Source organism: Engraulis encrasicolus, chromosome 18, assembly GCF_034702125.1.
Source record: "Engraulis encrasicolus isolate BLACKSEA-1 chromosome 18, IST_EnEncr_1.0, whole genome shotgun sequence".
Taxonomy (NCBI): domain Eukaryota; kingdom Metazoa; phylum Chordata; class Actinopteri; order Clupeiformes; family Engraulidae; genus Engraulis; species Engraulis encrasicolus.
The window spans coordinates 4882177-4902579 of record NC_085874.1 but is presented as its reverse complement, the minus strand read 5'-3'; the positions used below and the strand labels follow the sequence as shown (position 1 = coordinate 4902579).

Sequence of the window (20403 nt, the reverse complement as noted above, 5' to 3'; positions counted from 1 at the left end):
CTCCTTGGAGATTTTGTCGATCTTCTTTGACAACCCTAACATATGTAGCAGAGTGGTGGTTACCAAGATTTCATACTTTTACTTAGTCAGGTTAAAAAGGTGACTACGCCAGACTCGTTAAAGGGTGAGACAACTCAGATGTTAAAGTGGTAGTTCGCTATTTTAGACATTAAGCCCTGTTTGTGTGACTTCTGGGGTGAAGTAGAGATGTTCTCATCCAGGGTTCCCCCAGGATTGTTAAACCTAAATTCAATGCTTTTAAGACCTTTTTTAATGCATGTTCACATAAAATTTAATACTTTTATCGCACCCATTATTTCAATAATATTGAACGAAATTCAATTAAGAAAGCGCGTATCAAATTCAAACCTCATTACTTCTTAAGAGATTACCTCTCTGTTTGGCACAAGAATGTACATTTATGGAAAATACAATTAAAACACATGCAAAGTTGCATTGTAGCATCTCAGATTTATTTACTTAAACAAACCCCAGAATTGAATTCAAAAGCTGCTTCAAAAGCACTATTTATTTGTTAATTGCAGATTACCGACTTGTATTAGCCAATATAATGTAAACCTATCAGACTAAATTGGAGTAGACCATTATTATTGTTGTTGGGCCTAATAATTAGGCCTAATCGTTTTTCTTCCCTCCATTATTATGACGTTCAAAAAGCATAATTGCCTACATTTAAATGTACCATTTACAATTTGAGCGTTAAACTGACAATAACCCACTCATTTTTTGAGTCAACAAGTTATTGGTCATAGGGCTAGTTGTGCAAGTAATGATCCCCCTTAATGTAGTGTTTTACAGGTATTTGAGAATAGCACTGCCATAGTCGAATGGCCACAGTAATGATTATCCGATAAGACCATGCATGCGTCCATGCTTGTTTACTATTTTTCACCATGCGCAATTCTGGGAAGTATGCATTATCTGAGCATGATTCAGTAAGGAAATGCGCCGTGAGCCCCCCTATTCATAGATGGGTCAGGTCTCCTGGTTTAGCAGCGCATCGATTAAAACAAGATCAACTAAGTAGTCGTCTTTTTTTCCGAACAGCAAGGGGAAATAGTTCAGAGACGGGATTTGATACGAGTCAAGTTTGCTACCAACAGGTATAGCGTGCCCACGCGTTGGTGTGTGGAGTGCACTGTAGCCTAACCAGTGTGTGATTTAACCGCGGTTACGCGTCTGTGGTTATTATTGGCCACCTCAAAAATTCAATGCAAGATTTTAAAAAGAGGCTAAATGTTGCATGACGTCGCCTTGTTTTCTGCTAACGCTTTTAGGAGCTCCTCAAACAAGAGTGTGTTAATTAATGTCGGTGGTCGTTGGTGATACATCTACTATTGCGACCAATCGATAGGTCTGTCTCGCCAAGTAGCCTAATTGCGTTTGTAACACAGCTTTGTCATGAAATTGAAATGGCTACAAATGACAGCCGTGGATTTCTGATTGCTCCTTAAGTTTGCTTCACAACGTTCAATAGCCTTAAAAAGAATACCCCAAGAAAACCGGTAACACTCCACAACGTCAGTTCTCCACTGTTTGCATGAACACAATGAAATAAATATAAAGGGGGGGTGGCTTTGATCACAACCTGCTTCTCGAGTTCAACTGGTGCTTGGACGGCACAAATAACTTTGCTGGTTAGTGGAAAAAATACTTGTGCGCTACATCGAGGATAGATAATTGTTAATGCTACACTTCCCGTTGTCGCTGCAGCACTCAAGGTTTGTGCACGTGTTTACAGTGCAACGAATGGACGTTCTGTGCGTCATCTTCATTATGAAAAAAGCCCAGCGTAAACGTTTTCTTGCATAGTGTGCAGCACGCCTCGCGGTCATTCGGCACAGATTTTACCCAAAAGTATTTTGGATCCTGCAGCCACTTGGGGTTAAACCGGCACTTTCCCATTCTTCACCTCACCTCATCAAAAAATGACGCCGCTGCACTCTAGATTTGTGTTTACAGTAGCGTTCTACAACGAATCATGGGTATTGACGTTCTGTGCGTCATCTTCATTATGAAAAAAAAAACTTCGTCCTTTAGGTTGCACACTGAAATGTTTTTTGAAAATGTAATGCCGCAGTGAAAAAAAATCCCGACCTTTAACAGCTAATTCAATGCTCTTAATGCTGGATAACTAAATATTTACTAATATTTTTAATAACCCGCGGTAACCCTGTCATCACAATTTTGACATTTGGTGCTGAACGGAGCATTTGGGTATCCAAGACGGCAGCCCCCCCACCTTTACATTGACTCCAATGAAGCACTCAAGCAATCGATCATAAAATGGCATTAAACTTTGGTTTGCAGAGACATGAAACTCACCGAGTGGTCAGAGGTGGGCAGCGATACGTTGGCTCGAAAATCACCGCGAAATACGCTTCCAGAGAAGATATATCCATTATTGTCCGTCTTTATTGATTGTATTGGTTTGACTAGTATTACTCCGCGCGACCGGAAATGGGGGTGCGTTTGTTTACGTTACTATCTATGGTTTGTATGCAAGCTGTAGTTTTTGTAGCCAGTCCTGCTCAAAGATAGCCGTTCTACCTCGCTCCTTGATGTCTACATAAACAACACACTATCGCTACCTACTGGCTGGATGTCTACTGCTATTCAACGGCGTCTGGGGAAAATTAGGTCCGCCAAATGCTAAACAACAGTTAGAAGGCATATTTCGCTGCAATTTTCGGGTCAATTTATCGCTGTCTACCACTGACCACACGGTGAGTTCCATGTCTTCTCAAACAAAAGTTTAATGCCATTTTATAATCGATTGCTTGAGTGCTCTATTGGAGTCAATGTAAAGGTGGGGGGGCTGCCGTCTTGGATACCCAAATGCTCCGTTCAGCACCAAATGTCAAAATTGTGATGAGAACATCTCTACTTCACCCCAGAAGTCACACAAACAGGGCTTAATGTCTAAAATAGCGAACTACCACTTTAAAACACAAAGTTTCCCCGACAGGATCTGGATGATAGAGGAGGACACAGCTGTTACACATAGAATTCTTTTTATTTTCTTTTAAAACTCCCCACACAAACAGGGGACCTAGTCCAACCTGTCAGACATAGAACGAGAGAGGTAAAATGAGGTAATTAAGATCCTTTGCACTTTCTCCTTATTGAAGAAATTTGCTCCTCGTTGCGAATAAATTAACTTGAACAGTGCAACCACAATGTATAATCAGTATTCCAAATACACTCCTACAGCAACAGCAATCATAAATCAAAATCATACCTTTTGCCACGTGCCATATGTCGATGTTGTGGTCCCTCAGAAGCTTTTGCACCTGGAGATGGCGGTCGCTCACCACGGTGTCCACAACCACGCCATTGGCCTCCATGACCTGCAAGGCCCGTACAAGACCCTCCTTCTCCATATGATAGGCCCCCCCTACCTCGTTACTTTGGAAGTATGAAAGCACAGTAAAGAACACATCTTCAACATTGATAGAATCGGAGATGCAAGAGCCCAAAGATTCATACACGGCTTCTAGGTGCTACCAATACAACAAGTGTGCGGGACTGTTTTTTCCCTTTCAAAGTATTGACAGAATTGATTCATGCGAACAGAAAAGGGAAAACGGCACAGTTCAGTACAGTATGTCAGACTACATATATGCGTAGCATAATCAACCCTTGCACACAATTAAAGGTCCATTTTACACAACAATTTTGATCACAGATAGCACTAGTCATGAGCCAGAAAGTGTTGACAAAGTAGAGACAAAAGTAACAACCTGCACAAGTTGTAAGTCGATGATTTTGTTGGTCCTCAGGTTCATTACAGAGTAGCTGCCATATTTTGCAGAGTGACCTGAAATGACAGGATGAAGGTGACGATAGGGACACCACATGACGATAGGCCTATTTACATACACACACCCTCTAGACACCACACCTCAGTACACACAAACATTAAATCCACCAGACATAACACCACCCACAGACAAAGTGAAACCCACACATCCAACGTGTAAAAAGCACATGCGGGGACATATAGGTCAGATTCTTATCCTTTGACCTCTGAACAGCAATAACGTCATGCTCAACTTCATGGAGATTCATGCTCTAAGGTCTATCCCTAAGCAATAATAGAGTTATGTAATGGTTATGCTTATTGTGTGGTGCTCAGTGTTCTACATAGTTCCACTTTCTACTGTGGTAACAATTGAATTATTTATTTTTAGACAGTCATTGGATGTTACTTTTGACATTATTTCAGACTAGTTTGGCTGGTGAGCACAGAATGGGACAGGTAACTGCAATGCCTTTGTATGTTCAGTGAATGTGATGAATTTGAGAATAAAGCTGACTTTGAAGTTATTACACTAACCTGGAGAGTCAGCTCGCATATCGCCACCTAGTATGACAGGACCATTGTGAACGAGGCCATCAAATGCATCTCCTTACCACTTGTTCCAGGTATGGATTATCGCTGGCTGGAGATACCTCCTGGCATGCCGATTGAAGGCATCATAGGTGTGGGTTTTCAGCTTCAAAAGGTCGAACACCTGCTCACAATAAGATGAAATGAAAGTTGTACCAGTCATCACAGATGCATCTGTGAAAACATCTTTCTGTGGAGCAGTGTTTTGGAAAATGGGGGTTACGACCCGTATAGGCATCACACAGCATGGGTGGGACATTGGGGGATTCAGAGGGGACTTCATATTAAAACTGGAGAGGTTAGCAGTTAACATGATTCCATGAGCTGGTTACTAATAGTATTCACTTATAATTTTACAAAATGTGTGTAATTCCAGGATTTTTAAATTAAACATGAGCAATATGAGAAGAACAACAATACTTGCTGACTATTCCAACATCCAAAAGGCATTCACCGCAGAAAATGTTTGGTAACCACGGTTATGTGTAAGATGTACTGAATACCTTGTTCATCTTCAGGAAGGATGCACCACTGAAGAATATGGCAGCGGATAGTTTAAGGTTGTCCGCAGGAATGCTGCCAATCAATGGTTGGCTCTGCCACTGCCTGTGGAATTGACAATGTTCACAGGATTGGGTAATTGATTGCGATGAAGGTCCCTCTTCTGTTGTCTTGGAACTTGCAAACGCACTCACACCGTGGGCAGTTTTCAAACAAGCTGAAGAGGGCCTGTTCACACACAATATACTTGGAGTCCTCATGTGCAGATGGGGGTGTGCTGAAATGATTGAAAAAAGAGCAATGGACTGATGTGTCACAACAGCAATTCTCAAACACACACTGTGGCAGTGCATACAATATGAAGAATAACTTTCTAGGTAAGTATTACTTGAGAGAGGCAAACCAACTGTAGACAGACCCAAAATTTAGAGGGTGATGATTAATTTCCAAAGCTGGCTGTACACCAAACATACAATCTCTAATCACAAGGTGGTGTGAATAGTGTAGAGTAGTACAAACTAGCTTTTAAATTATTAGACACTAAATAACTGTATTTGTCGAGTTAAACAGACATTCTATTAACTGCATGATTACATCAATTTGAGTACGGTACAACGCATCAAGATTCATATCAAGTATGTGAAGTGACCAGTTTCAAAATGCTTATGTGTGAAAATGAACAAGTTTTCAAATCTGAGCTTCAATTGTCAATGTCATTTTTCTTACAACACAAAAACATAATTTGATCTTACTTACAAGACTTGTGACACCGACGCGGTTGAAATGGAATGGGCAGCAGGATCATAGATGATATCTGCTGGATCAGGGTCTACAGATGGTAACTCTTCCATGTCCTCTTCCAACTCTAGGCGAGGTCTTTTTGGGGGACACTTGACCGGTGTAGAGCTGAATGTTTGGGTCACGGTGGTGTCATCAGCTACACTTGGGACAGACATTGAAGCTTGTGTCTCTGACAACAAAAATACATTTAAATGAAATCCATGTATATTCATGTCTAGTAAGAAGCATCTCAGCAGACGAAAACCAATAGGCCTAGGTAAACAAAGAACTGAGGTGTCAAAAAAATGTAAAGGTAAAAAAACACATAATCACACACAGATTCCCTCCATCACAAGTAACTGAGTAACCAGTCGACTTGTGTACTTGGTTTACGATCAGCTAACTATGCACTGGATGGATCACGTTTGTGGTGGGTCCTTGTTTTCAGTGTTTTCAGTAATAACACAATATCTCATTAGGTACAATGGCGTAAATGGTGAAACAGCTATGTAATGACAAGTTATAATTGCACCACCAAAATACCTTTACTGTTGACACCTCTGACAAAGAATAAATAAATAGCCACGGCATCATTCAAGGACCAAGAATAGACGATACATGAGATGAAATGCAAAGACACACACTCACCTTTGCTTCGGTAAGAAGGCCCGAGAGTCCTAAGAGAGACTTGTGTTCCACGACACACAGTTTCCAGCAAATCCGTCTGGGTGGAGGCATCTCTTCTATTCCAGGGATACGTCGTAGCAGTCTGAAAACGATACGACAGTTACCTTCACAAACGTATATATCGCGTTTCACCCTTGCTGTTGACACTCCTCATCCACCAACATGAAGTCAGCCAGAAGTTCAGTCACACACCAACAATAATAAAACCATCCGACAGTCACTAGTCACCAACACAGACATAGATTATTATAGATCTGCGGTCAGTGGTTACCAAATAAAGTAGCGCCTGCTAACACTACAAATGTAATAACTACTGTTGGCTACGTGTGTTTCTCCAACTTTCTACGGAGACGATTGATATGGAATCATGCTAGCATTGAACCACTTGCTACGGGTTGCTTTGAATAGCCTCGGTTTCTGAAACCCCCTTCCTATTGAGCTCGTAACTCAATTCTGTGGTAACCTAATACATTTTTAGTTTGGCTTCATTTGTTTCGTTTTACTTACGGTACTTTGACTTCCAAAAAAGTGAAACTGAAATAATGAACTGTCCTTTTGCATACAATGCCACCAGCAGAATGGTGCATGTAGCTATAAAGCTGATAGGGGGTTAACTCAAAGATAAACAAACCAAAGCTAACATGAAATTGTTACAAGAAGAATATGGCGCAAAACAAATGTAAAAAATGAACAATGTGATACTTACAGGTTGATGGGGTTGATTCGGTCGCAAAGTTGGAACTGACCCTCTTATAAGCATTAAATTCTGACTGTAGCCAGCTCGAAATTGACCGAGGTTTAGGAAACAGTCATCCGTGAAGTGGGCAGAGCAAAGATATAGTTCACGGTTTGTAGTGGGGATGTTGTTGAAAATGAATAAGAGCCATTGCTCTCGCACATTGCTTTCGGTCGGGACCCTATGTAAAGAACAATGTTGTCCCACTTGTCCGCTACAGCCTGGGAAGGCACAATACCTGTTACGCCTAGAGCTCGCCATTGCTCGTCTTCCCGTGATAATGTAAGCCTGGGCGGGCAAACGATGTAATTTCGAAGGGGCGTGTTTCAAATGGGGTTTCTGTGGGTGCGGGTATGGGGGGGCTTTTTGCAATATCATGACGTCAATTAAGTGCAAAAACGGGATTGGCCGATTTTTTGGCGGTGATTCAAAAAATAGGATGTACTTGAAACAGAGGTTCTGACCATTTCTGGCACTTTGTGTGTACTCCCCACAGTGGGGAGACTCTGACTTACCAGTAAAAACGCGAAAAACATGATTTTGATTCTCTATCCCCTTTAAAATGTGGATCCTGGCTGTAGATAAAGCAGGATATATGAGCCAGACAATTCTGGTAGCCTTTCTATTGAAATAACATTGAAAGCTCATTGATTTTTAGTTACGTCGAAATTTCAATGTTGTTTCAATATAGGCACGTATCGAAATACAGTTGAAGTTACGTGGATCCATAGTTACAAAATCAACATAGTTTCAATGTTAGTCGAGGGTGCAAACTGATGCTAAATCAACATCGACATCTGATGTTGTTTCAATGGTTTAGCGTCGGCAATGGAATGCTGATTCTACATCGATTCAATGTAAGCTTGCTATCTGGGAGTAGCCCAGGCCTATTTCATATCGTTCATAAAATAAAGGAATGAAGAGGGGCGTTTCGGGGAAATCAAAGCAGCAAGAAGCTAGTCGGGAAATTGTCAAATTATGATAGTTTCACAGGGGGAAGAGGGCCTGGGCGAAGTGTGGAGGCAAACCCTTGGGATTCTTTAGGGATGCTTTGGGGTGACCGATTATTAATTACTATGGCGATTATTATACATTGTTTTGTACACATACATACCTCTGTGTCTTGGCGACGTTGCCTTATGAAGCCCTCCACTATAATCTCGCTGTTGTGTCTTGCACTTACCTTTGATCCACCTGCAGATGGCGCCACCGCACATCTATAAATAGAACTGCTGTAACTGAATTCGAGGAGTTGGAATAAACGAAGTGTACAGTACAGTCCGTGTCTGTCATGCCTGCGTGCTTACTTACTTACCTGCAACTACCTACGATACCACATTTTGGCGACGAGGATGTCTGTAAACGTACCCTTACCGGCACCGTTCCTGCCTTTTCCTGGGGAGCCTACAATCGCATTGCCGACTTGGAAGAAAATGTTCGACAATTACATGCTTGTCATCGCGGCTACGGGGGACTCCTGGCCAGAAGCTAGGAAGCGCGCCGTGCTTCTACATGCACTTGGGACAGAGGGACAACGGATCTTCTATGCATTGCCGAATACAGGTACTACCTACAAATCTGCCGTGGAGGCTTTGAATAAACACTTTGTGCCCAAAGTCAATGTGATCGCGGAACGTCACAAATTCCACCAGAGAGCACAGCGACCCGATGAGTCGATTAATGAATATGTTGCCGCCCTGCGAGAGCTAGCATCCCAATGTGAATTCCGCGCCATGGAAGATCAAATGCTACGGGATCAGTTTATCGAGCGAGTCGCTAACACTCGCATCAGAGACAGACTTTTAATTGAAACGGACTTGACATTTGAGAAAGCAATTACTTTTGCGTACAAATTGAAAGTGGATTGAAGAATGCTTCTGTACTGTTGGACCACAGTGCTACACATGCTAATGCTAGCACCCCTGCATCGCTGACGGTTGGAGCCATACACAGGCAGCCCCAAAACGACCGCGAAAAGAACAAAGGAACTTTTGGCGCGAATGCTGCTGCTACTACTGCTGCTACTACTGCTGCTACCCAGCCGCGGGCAGATGGTCGCTCCTGCTACCGCTGCGGTTCGGCCAGTCACCTTGCTAATGACCGTTCATGCCCTGCTGTCCACTCCACCTGCAATGCATGCGGGAAAGTGGGACATTTTTCGAGGGTGTGCCGGTCCGAACAACAACACCACGTTCGGCAAGTGGTTATGAATGACATTACAGTGCTTTACCTGACCGATACTGCTGCTGCCCGAGACAAGATTGTGTGCACTGCGCAGGTTGACACAGAGGGACATTGTGCAGCTGAGTGTGGATACAGGCTCGTCAGTGTCCATCATCCCTGAGCCCCTGTACCGCACCTACTTCCCCACCTGCAAACTTCTGCTGCCTACTGTGAACCTGCTCACATACTCCAGAGACAGAATTCCTGTGACAGGCTGCATGGAAGCCACTGTCACACACGATGGCCGATCTACCACAGGCACATTCGTAGTGGTGAAGTCAGGCATGGCTTTGCTTGGACTTGATCTAGTGGCTGCACTCCACATGCGCATCGAGGGCGCAAAAGTCATCACCACTCATCCTGGGGGCTCTCCTGTTGCTTCACCTACACCTCCTGCTGCTTCACCTACACCTACTGCTGCTGCAACACGTCCACCTGCTGCTACACATCCACCTGCTTCACCTGAGAGACAACTGCTGCTGCCTGCTACTGAGGATGCTGACCTGGAACCACACATCGTTGCTACCGTCTTCCAGGACTGCTTACCTGCCTGCTCGCCTACCATGCCCGAGTCCACTGCTGCATGCAACCCCTGCCAGTACAACGACAAGACGGTGAGAACTGCAACTGCACCGCACACACCAGCGGAGTTACCTGCTGGACCATGGGAAAAGGTGGCCATTGCCATCACAGGCCCCTTTGAACATGCCCCATGGGACTGTCGCTATGTCATCACCCTCACTGACACCTACAGTATGTGGCCAAAAGTAGCACTCACCTCCTCAGTCACAACAGAGGTGATTACACGCTTCCTGGCAACAGTCTTCAGTCGTGAAGGGAACCCTACCTGCCTGGTCTCCGACAACAGTTGCCAGTTCACATCCCGCGAGTTTACTACCTTCCTGAGAGAGAGAGACATCATACATCTCCGCTCCAGTGTCTCCAATGAGACAATCGAGAGATTCAACCGGGGGCTGAAAGAATGCTTACAGACTGCAGACGAACTACACAAGCCCTGGAAACAAGATGTGACAGAATTCCTGCAGACCTTCAGAGCCACTCCACATGCTACTACTGGAACTACACCATTCGAGCTGCTGCGGCGCCGGAAAATGCGCGCCAAGCTCAACACTGCACACTACACTACATCACACTCACAAGTCATTCAGAGGGCTGTTCCCAAAGCAAGCTCTGGTGTGCACCAGAGAGGGCAAGGACATGGACGGTATAGACAATCTGCCTTTACCTGAGTGCACACAGGTACAAGTGCCAACACCAGACCCAGGCCGACTCAGAACCTCAGGGTTAGAAACCCACCAGCCTGGCTTTCAGATTTTGTGAGGTGAAGGAGAACTTAAGAGAAAAAAAAATACATTCAAAGACAGTTGTGAAATCAAAACAGTGTTTTAATGTTTTAATGTGATACTTACCTTAACGTTTTGAAATGTGTTGAGACTTATCTGTGAAATGATACTACTTGATTAATGCAATGCCTAACTAATGAGACTTACCAAGTTCCAGGTATTTTCCCAATGCAATTACTTAATTCATAAATTCAGAATTTAATATGGTACTTAATTCCTACAGACATGTAATGATTTTCATGGTTTCTACGTTTCTTAATCCTACAGGTATCCAGTAATGGTACATTCTTTTCTTACAGTGATTAATCCATACATGTGATAAGATGCAATGTTTTCTTGCCTAATCCATATGGTTCTTAAATCTATATCAGTTAACTTTACCTAGTTACTAAGGGAAGTTGTTTCTTAAAAGAAAAGGGGAAAATGTTGTGTCTTGCACTTACCTTTGATCCACCTGCAGATGGCGCCACCGCACATCTATAAATAGAACTGCTGTAACTGAATTCGAGGAGTTGGAATAAACCAAGTGTACAGTACAGTCCGTGTCTGTCATGCCTGCGTGCTTACTTACTTACCTGCAACTACCTACGATACCACACTCGCTCATCTTGAGCTGGCGCTCTACGGCGACGGCGGCCAAGACCGGGCCGACCAACCTCCTCTTGCGGGGGATGTCCTCTACCCCTCCCTCTCCCTCTCCTCCTTCTTCTCCCTCTGCCTCTATCCGTGTCCGACTCCTCAAGATGTGGTGATGACAGGCTCTAAACACAAAGTGAAAATATAGTATCCATCAATGTTCGCAAAATGCTACGGTGCTGTAAAATATGTTGCCTTTGTACGTTCGCTAGGTTCTATCCATTGGTCCTATCCGCTAAACGTAGCAATGTCAACGGCTAGCTAACAGCTAACCAATCTCCAAAATGCAACCAAAATACGAAATGGTAACTTAATTAGATATTGAAAAATGTATAACATTTCGAAATTAAAGCAATTTAACCATACTAACCTCATCAATCCAGGGAAGACTGCTGGATGTGTTGACTGAAGCCATCTCGCCAAATCGAGTCCAATGACGTTGACATATCGAACTGTGTGTTCGCGTGCGGCTCCCGTAGAACTGCTGCTTGCAGTACACCAACGCAACAGATAGATGGGAGTGTAAATCACTTACGGGGACTAAGTAGTAGCTAAGTAGCCTAATAGCTAGTAATTCCCGCCGGAGTTTTCGAATCCAAAATGTCAACGCGTCCTCTTCAAAGATAATAATTCTAATACATTTAGATCGTCTCACTCTGTCCTCTTATTCAGATGAGTTTGCTGAAATACTTCACCAAGAAAAGAAAAGAGCCAGATGACGAAACGAAACAGGTAAGCCTACGATTCATTTCGCAAATTAACCTCGAGATATCCTGTGAATTCATAACCCCACTTCGACATGCGTTCGTGTGCACAGACCTGTACTAACCTAGACTGGCAATGCCCCTCGAAATTTTCGGATTTCTCAGAGCCTCAGAATCGTAGTCTGCCATCTTGGTGGAGACTCCCGTAATTACGTAATGACGTCATGCACCGATGGGGTTTTTAAAAAAAATTTTTTGCAACACTGGTTCACTAGTTAAGTTGGGTCAGGCCATGTGTAACGTCTTTAGAACAATACCTCTAGTATAAATTAATGTTCTAGAAAAGTCTCGCTCTCAAGTGGCTCCTTATTTTCACAGCTGCAATGTGCTGTGCCGTGTTGTTGCTAGGTTACCTTCAGCGTCCTTGGGTGGGGGGTGGGGGGGTTATTAATAATAGCACAGTTACCGGTAGCTTCACTGAAAACGTACGGCTTATTTAAGAAATATACATACCTATATACACAGTTGTCATTACATCTGAGTTAAGTACATTAAATAAGCTTTTCACACGTAAGCATGGCCGATTCAGTGTCACAAATATCCACAAACCTGCATAAGCGGCAACGAAAACAGTCGGCTTCAGGGTTGCCAGATAATACTGATTATGTTCGTCCATTTTTACCCACAGACCGCTTTCCTAAACGGCCCCGATTCAAGACCGCTCAGCTTCAGGCTCTCTAATAAAACGTTTGGAGGTAGTGAGGGTTATTTCATTAGTGGAGTGAGAATTTAGACGTTACGACTTGTCAAAATCTTACAAAAAATGATTGAAACCCACTTTGATAACGTTGTAATCACCGTTTGAAATCGTATGCATTCCTATGGGCAGGGTTCATACACTTTTTCACCAATTTTTTTCCATGACTTTTCCAAAACCTTTTTCTGAATTTCCAGGACTGAAAAACCAATGACCAATCACGCGCGGGCGGTGGGGGCGTATTAGGCTATATTACAGGCTATAAACGTAGCCTATATTATAAATTTGTAATTACTGTATACATTTATACTATAGACTATGGCATATTATATTATGTATTACATAGCCTATATTACAAATATGTAAACAATAAACATATTCACTATAGGTATCTTTTACTACAAGCTATAAGCAACCATTATACTTCATGTTGTATTACATTAATTCTGCTATTATTCACCAATATTATATAATTCGCTTGTCTAATGTACAATCAGAAATGAAAATGAATAGGCCTAGGCCAGCCTATAGCAAATAAGGTCGTGAAATCATCATGAAGACACATTTGTATCAACATGCTCTCTATGGAGATGGATAAATGCTCATCCTGCCCAAGTAAGAAATCATAGGCCTGCCTACTACACCTGCCTAAGCACAACAGTCCAAAGCTCCTGTAAGAATGATAATGTTGTCATTTGTTGTGGTCGTTGCTGGAGCAAAAAAAAAAAGAAAAAGAGACTGCACTGTTCGTGGCATAGTTCTAGTCTGACGCCCACTCAAGGAGATGCTAGGGTGAGTTTCATTTTGTGTTACAACGATCTGACCGATTTGAAAGCAAAGCCACAGATGACTTTTCAAACTCTAGTCACGCTGCCGTTTATACCGTATTTCAAAACAGGCGCGTGATGCAGACATTCGTAATCGTTTGGCTCGCGGTCAGCTGCACATAGACTACTGTACGGATTTCATGTAATCTTTCAGCACACTGGACAAGTTCACTCGCAGGCAGCAGGTGCATTGCGTATCAATATCAAAATCTCGGGGCTTACCGAAAGCATAAAGGTTCGCTTGGTGCCCTATCTGGCAAATTAAACCAAGACCAAACAGGTCTTAGGATTGTATTCCTTTTGGCATTAGCTACGTTTCAGTGGAACCGCTAAATATTTTAAAACGCGTATAACTGCTAACCTGTTAGTAGCTGAGGAGGTAACCGCCTGCTGTATCTTGCCCTTCAGGTGGCTAACAAGTGCCGCTGCTTCGCCCATATCGGACGGACACATCACAACTTTCGTCCTCTCCAGCCATTGTTGATCATCTTTTCAGAAAGTTAAGCCGCGCATTGTTGAAGTAACACTTCGCGACATGCTGTAATATCGTACAGAACCACATTTCTTTTCTAGGATTAGAGCTATGATCACATCTCACCACCACGCACACACTAAATCTAGCTCGCGCGTTACGAGGCGGGTTGCCAGGTGTGACTGATTTTTAGCGCCAAAAACGCTTGAAACTCGCCTGAAGCCATTACAGCATGCGTTATTTGAAACCCACTCAATTTGGCAACACATGGTTAGGCAGACGCAGCCTGCACTAGACAACATTTCCACGAGAACTCGGACATTTAGATTTTATTACGCCGTGGCATCAACTTCATAAAGATAATTGATGAAACACTGGATGGATTTCCATGACTTTTCCAAAACTTTTGACCAAAAATACGTTTTCCATAACTTTTCCAGGCCTTGAAATTTGAATTTTCAAATTCCATAACTTTTCCAGGTTTTTCATGACCGTACGAACCCTGTATGGGTCACAGCTGCGATAGTCTCCACTAGGCGGGGCTACGTCTGTGGGAGGCGCCCACAGGGCGCGAAAAAGGCAAAGATGGCTGCGCCCTGTCAATCCGAAAAGCTGCCACTGGCTAGAACAGCCCATTGCCAGTCTAGGTTAATACAGGTCTATGTTCGTGTGTGTGTGTGTTTTGCCTTTCAGCACCGCCTTCTCTTGTTTGACTTGTTGACCACTTTGCGGCACCCTGCTTAATAGGGAGGGAAAGTAATCTCATCGCCCCCTGCTGGCAACGTTCCAACCCCCTGCAACAAATGAATGTTTTTTTTCTTTGAAAAATTACATCTCGGACCTGACGACGAAGTAGAAGTAGTGGCAGTCATATTATGGGCATGTTGGCCCGTTTTATCGAACCAGGTGGTAAAATGTTCGGTTTTTCACTGATCTGAGCTGATTTTAATATTCTTTAAAAAGCTAATACAGAACTACACTGACTGGCATGTGTGGCTTGTTTACTTCATGTAATTAGCATAGCCAAACATGAGCCAGAGAGGTGGTTCATATCTACTAGAGAATTTAAAACCATACCAAAATGATCGCGTGTATATATGTGTAATAAGAAGACAATGTGGAACTCATAGGATTACAAGAATGTGAAGATATGCGAAGAACTTCCGTTCGTTCGCGTTCATTTGTTTCTCTGTGTTGTCAACGAGGCGCGAAGCACAGCATGCTGGGAGCTGTAGTCCGTTTCCGACCAGATTGGCACAATTTCTATTTTTCTTAAAAGGGCAAAAAATGACTTGAGATTTTCACAGGTAGTAGTTCATGCTATTGTGTACGCTGAAAAATGTGTTTGGTGTTATAGTTCCAAGTCATATCTTTGTGGTATTTTTTAAAAAACTTGTCTATGGGAGTTTCAATAGGATCACCCTGGTGTTTGGAACGTAACCGCTAGGATCGCTGTTTTCCACTTTCCCTCCCAATGACGTAATTGTAGCAAGCGCTGTACAGCATCATTAGGCTTCAGCAAGCAGGCTACTATGCGTGCAGTGTAAATATCCCCAAAATAAACACCTGCCCCTTTTGCTAAATCTTCTTATGATGACAGTATCAGTAGTCAGTAACAATAGTCATAGTAGTCACACAATGTATGTGAAGCAGGCTACTGTAAACAGTAATATTTTGTCATCATATTTCAACATGTAATGTTTTGAAATGAAATATAGGCAGGTAGTAGTAGTGGAGCTGGAGAATGCTGCCTAGAAGAACAAAGAGAGTCCGATGTGAGGGAAGACAGTGAGAAGAGCCAGCCAACCAACAACAATAAAAAACCTGGCAAACACAGGGCTTCAGGTTGGGACCCAACATGGGTTGAAAAGCCTAGGTTTAAACCGTGGCTGTATAACACCGATCATGGCAAATATTGTGTTGTATTTTACTGCTTCTTGTTGTTGCTGCCGATAATGTTGAATTTATTGGAGTCCACCTGACGTAACCTGTGTGGATACTTTAATATGAACAAATTCCTTCATTCATATCTGTTAGTAGCAATAATAATATCTCTGATCTTTACCTACAGGAATGTTCTGTCGTCTCTGTAGCCAGCATAAGCAGACCTCAAAAACTGGTCAAACTAAGAGACCATTTATTGAAGTGGGGTGCCTAGTGTACAGGTCTGACCATTTAGACAGGCACATGGGATCAGAGCACCACAAGCACAGTGTGAAGTGTCATGCAGCGCTCTCACAAGGCAATGTCATTGTTATTATATCCCTATTTTTTTTCTTGTTTCCACGTCCAGAATGGCAATATTGACACTTCAATTGTGTGCAGGTTCTTCAGTTCTTGTTGCTTTTGAGCCAAATGTGATTTTGGAGCACGAGGCCGTAATTGGAGGATTTAAGTGTTTGTACCACCTGGCGAAAAAGGAACGAGCACATCACACCAACTATGCGGATCTTTTAGGGACTGTTCCATACATAGCACTGAAGCGTGTATCTGTAGTCAAAAAACTATCAGGTGCAGCTAAGATTGCCCGCGCTGACTCTCTTTCACTGTAGGATTGCTAGTGCTACGGAGGAACATTGAGCATCATAGAAAATGCCCGTGAGCAAATATCAAACTAGCTGATGTGAACTATATGGGCTAAACAGTTTGGGAAGTTTTGACAACGAATTGGATGGGCATTTCCAGAGGAATTTTGGAGAGGTGTTGTAGTCAACTGGTGGTCACAGCCTCTGGTAAGCCATGATTTTATTTATTGGCACCGCCGTGTGCTTACATTTGTGTTCAAAGAACTTCAAAGACCCCAACCAGACCGGAAAGAACAGTACCTAGGCCTAGACATTTGGCCTAGACATACTTTGGTAGAACGGTGCAGTGACGCGAGTTTGTTTTGTTTAGCTTGTGGTGTCAAGGTAGTAATACAAATGGTATTAACGGCGATGTGTTGGCCATGCATCATAAGGTCTTGAAACCATTGGAGGAGCTAACTTGTTGTGAAGAGAAGTCTCATCACTTTGGTGAACAAAAACGGACCAACTAAGCAAGGAATTATGTACATTTAGGCTAAAGCGTGACGGGAGAAGGGAATGTCACCAAAGTTGTGCATCGTGTCAGGTAAGAAGTGACTTTTGTTTCTTGCTGTGGAGATTGGATTCATAGAAGCGTGTATTGGTATGCTAGGTCTTGCCTGTTGCTGGTGAAGTAGTCTAGCTTAGCCTCGGAGTTGGCTATGGGGTGAATCTGAAGGAGAGCACAGCCGATGGTGTGTCTGGCTTGTCTATCATCACAGTTGTCAAAGTTGAATTGCCGCGGTGTGTAATGGCTGTGCTATTGTTGGATGTTTTGGAATGTTGTACTGGTTCTGTTTTGGCAATTTGTTCCTTTTGCCTCTTGCTGCTGATTTGACCACCATAGCACCGCCACCACCTATTAATGCGTCTTAATGGCCTACGTTAAATGCAAACTAAAGGTGGCTTTCTCACTCTCCCTGTAGGCCCTATCAATAGCCAGCAATGGCTCGAGCTGCTTTGGCGCTTAGCCTACTTCTTGCTCCGATCACATCCCGAACTCTTTGGCCGTCAGAGTGTAATTACATTCGGGAAGGTAGAGCTATGCCTGTGTGTGTGCGTGCGTGCGTGCTTTTATGCACGGTCTGGGAGACCGAGATGCACCTGATCCACAGTCGCAATTGCAAGAAAATCGAAATTATTTGAAAGCCCGGTCACCTCTCACGAGTGCATCGCATAGCCTAGTCAAAGCATTTCTTCTAATTTCACACATTGCACACTGCCCATGCTGAAGAGACAAACTGTCAAGGCAGCGCGATTTGCTCTTGAGCCCTCACCTCCACATCAGGTGCGCGTTTCACTTCCGCAAGAAGAACATTAATAGTGTCAAAGTGAGATGTTAAAGGAAAAAAAGTTAAATCTAGCCATCCTTGTTTAGGCTACATAAAACATGAGGAAGTTATTCAGATGTGATTCGCCATTCCTCAGCCTAAAATTGATTAGAACGCAGGAAATAGCATCTAAAAAACAGATTTTTTTTCCCACAGCACCCCCTGGTCAAAACCAGTTCCTGCGTCCCTGGCTTCGCTACTGTGCTGAACATGTAAAACGTACCTTGTGAAAGGCGCTGCTTGTCGAGCAGGGAAATATTGAAGCTATGGTGGGGAAACTCTCTCCACTTTGTAGTTTACAGTAGTAACAACTCGGACATTGGTATTGAAATGGAAGTTTTTATTATCATTATTATTATTATTATTATTATTATTATTATTATTTTCACTTAACACGTAAAAAAAATAGTGAAGGCAATTTGTCTTGGTGACAGTGGAGTTAAAAGGCATCCCATGCAGCCGCAGAGGTAGATTCTTGCGGCTTCTCATAGGTATCCACTGATATCGATAGCACATAATAGTGCAGGCAACCGCCCTTGATGTAGGCTACTCTGACTGTTCTCATGATGGTTGTTCATCTACCAATTTGAAATATATATATTTTTTTATCTGTAGGGGGAGGGCCATGGGAAAACAAAATTGAAGTGGGGGGAGGGCCATGGGGAAAAAATTTGAGGTGGAGGGGGGGGCCATGATTTTTTTTTTTGACCGGACTTCCAGCGCACCAGCCCTCCCCCCCCGGTAAATAACGTACAGTCCCTTAGATCTTGCTGAGTTGTTAGGGTGTGACTACTTTAAAAAGTTGAAGGTGTGACTTATTTTGGACTTTGTTAATTCACATACACTATTGGCAAATTATTCTGGTAGTAACCTTCCCTATCCTCAAAACATTCTATTCTCACAATATAGATCGGAAAAAATGCCAATTATTGTTCCCACCACATCATTGATTAGATGAGATGCTCGAGATTTTGGCATCAGTAGTTGAAGAACCAATTCTGCAAGAAATCCAGTCCAGTATGGCAATTGGACTGGAGCTTGATGAGAGCACAGATGTATGTGTCTGTAACAAGACAATTACATCTGCACACCAGGTAGTTTTCCTTTTTTCAGGGAGGGCTAAATTAGGAAGGGATGAATTATTGACAGAACATTAGGAACATAAAATAGCTACTGCAACTGATATTGTTTACAAATGTCCCCAGGTATGCAGACAAAGAGGGACAGCTGTTTAGTCAATTTCTAGACATCGTTAGTGTCCCAGATGGAAAGGCTGTGACTATTGTGGCAGCTGTTAAAGTAGTAGCCTGATAAACCAGCCTAAATGTATTGGATGCCTTAATTTAGTCTGGCTCTGATGAATGGATAAAACGGAACATTGTTGATGAGCACAACCCGTTGTCTTTCAAACCATGTCTGTGCTAATAGGCCAATGCTCTGACCAATCAGCGCAACTGACTGTGACGTAGTAAGCGCGACAGACAGCTGTGGTGGAGAGGGGACTGTAAACAAGGGAAGTAGTGAAGCTGTGAGCAGGACCGTGGATAACTTTAACGTTTTGAGATTGAGTCGGACTTTAGTTGTCGCTTTTGCCAAAAAGACATGCGAGTTGCCGGTGTACTACAACACTATACAAAACTGTTCCAAAGTTCAACTTCAGCTTTGTCGGTTTCAGCGAACGTCTCGCATGCATCGAGGAAGCCCACGGTGTTAAACATACTTGAAAGAGATCTTCCTGTATTTATAGGCCGTCAGGTCACCTCAATTTTCGTTCATTCTCGCTCCACAGCATCCGAACACGATGCCCATAAGATGATGAACTGACCAAAGCTATTGTAGCGAGTCTGGGGGGTTACTTAAGTTGTGTACGCATCGGTTCTATGATTCTGTTCTATGGTTTGGTGGGTGCGAGGCACTGTTGGGGTTCGAATAAGGGGAGCGGGGAGTTATCTCTGTTTACTGTGAGAGATCTACGTAGCAGCTGTGCTACAGTTGGGTTACTGGTAAGCAGTGTAGCCCTACTTGTTCATTATTTTTATGTGGCGTGGCTATGGCCAACTGTCTCCATTAAACGGACACTTCTGTCTACATCCTGTGTGTTCCCTGGCTACCAAACGCTACACTATGTTTCACTTCAGAGAGGTTCGGATCGTGAAAACATCCAAGGGTATAGACGTTTACAGAAGGAATATTTTCCTTAGCTGAATGAGGAGACACGATACACCATGTGACCGCGCTAAACCAATCACGTTGCCGATTTGGACAGCTATCAGTCCTCTTGCGTTCCACAAATTGTACTAAACTAAGGTTTTTAAAATATATATCTCTCTAAGGAAGACAGATTGATTCTTAACAGTTAAGAATGACCGTGATTAATTTCTATCTTGAAGAACAATAATGCATGAGG

At 43.1% G+C, this 20403-nt stretch overlaps 1 protein-coding gene and 1 long non-coding RNA gene across 2 annotated transcripts; both read right to left on the bottom strand.

Moving 5' to 3' along the window:
- Positions 1-3764: 3764 nt before the first annotated feature.
- On the bottom strand, positions 3765-5061 carry LOC134468355 (uncharacterized). The gene is made up of 3 exons (XR_010038771.1): positions 4918-5061; positions 4361-4538; positions 3765-3841 (listed from the first exon to the last, which is right to left on the bottom strand). It is a non-coding gene; the product is annotated as an uncharacterized LOC134468355 (long non-coding RNA).
- Position 5062: 1 nt separating this feature from the next.
- On the bottom strand, positions 5063-7379 carry LOC134468752 (uncharacterized; the record flags this gene model as incomplete). Its single annotated transcript, XM_063222625.1, has 3 exons — positions 7037-7379; positions 5672-5852; positions 5063-5192 (listed from the first exon to the last, which is right to left on the bottom strand). Coding segments are annotated over exons 1-3 (654 nt in total), but the record flags the coding sequence as incomplete, so codon positions are not given.
- Positions 7380-20403: the final 13024 nt, after the last annotated feature.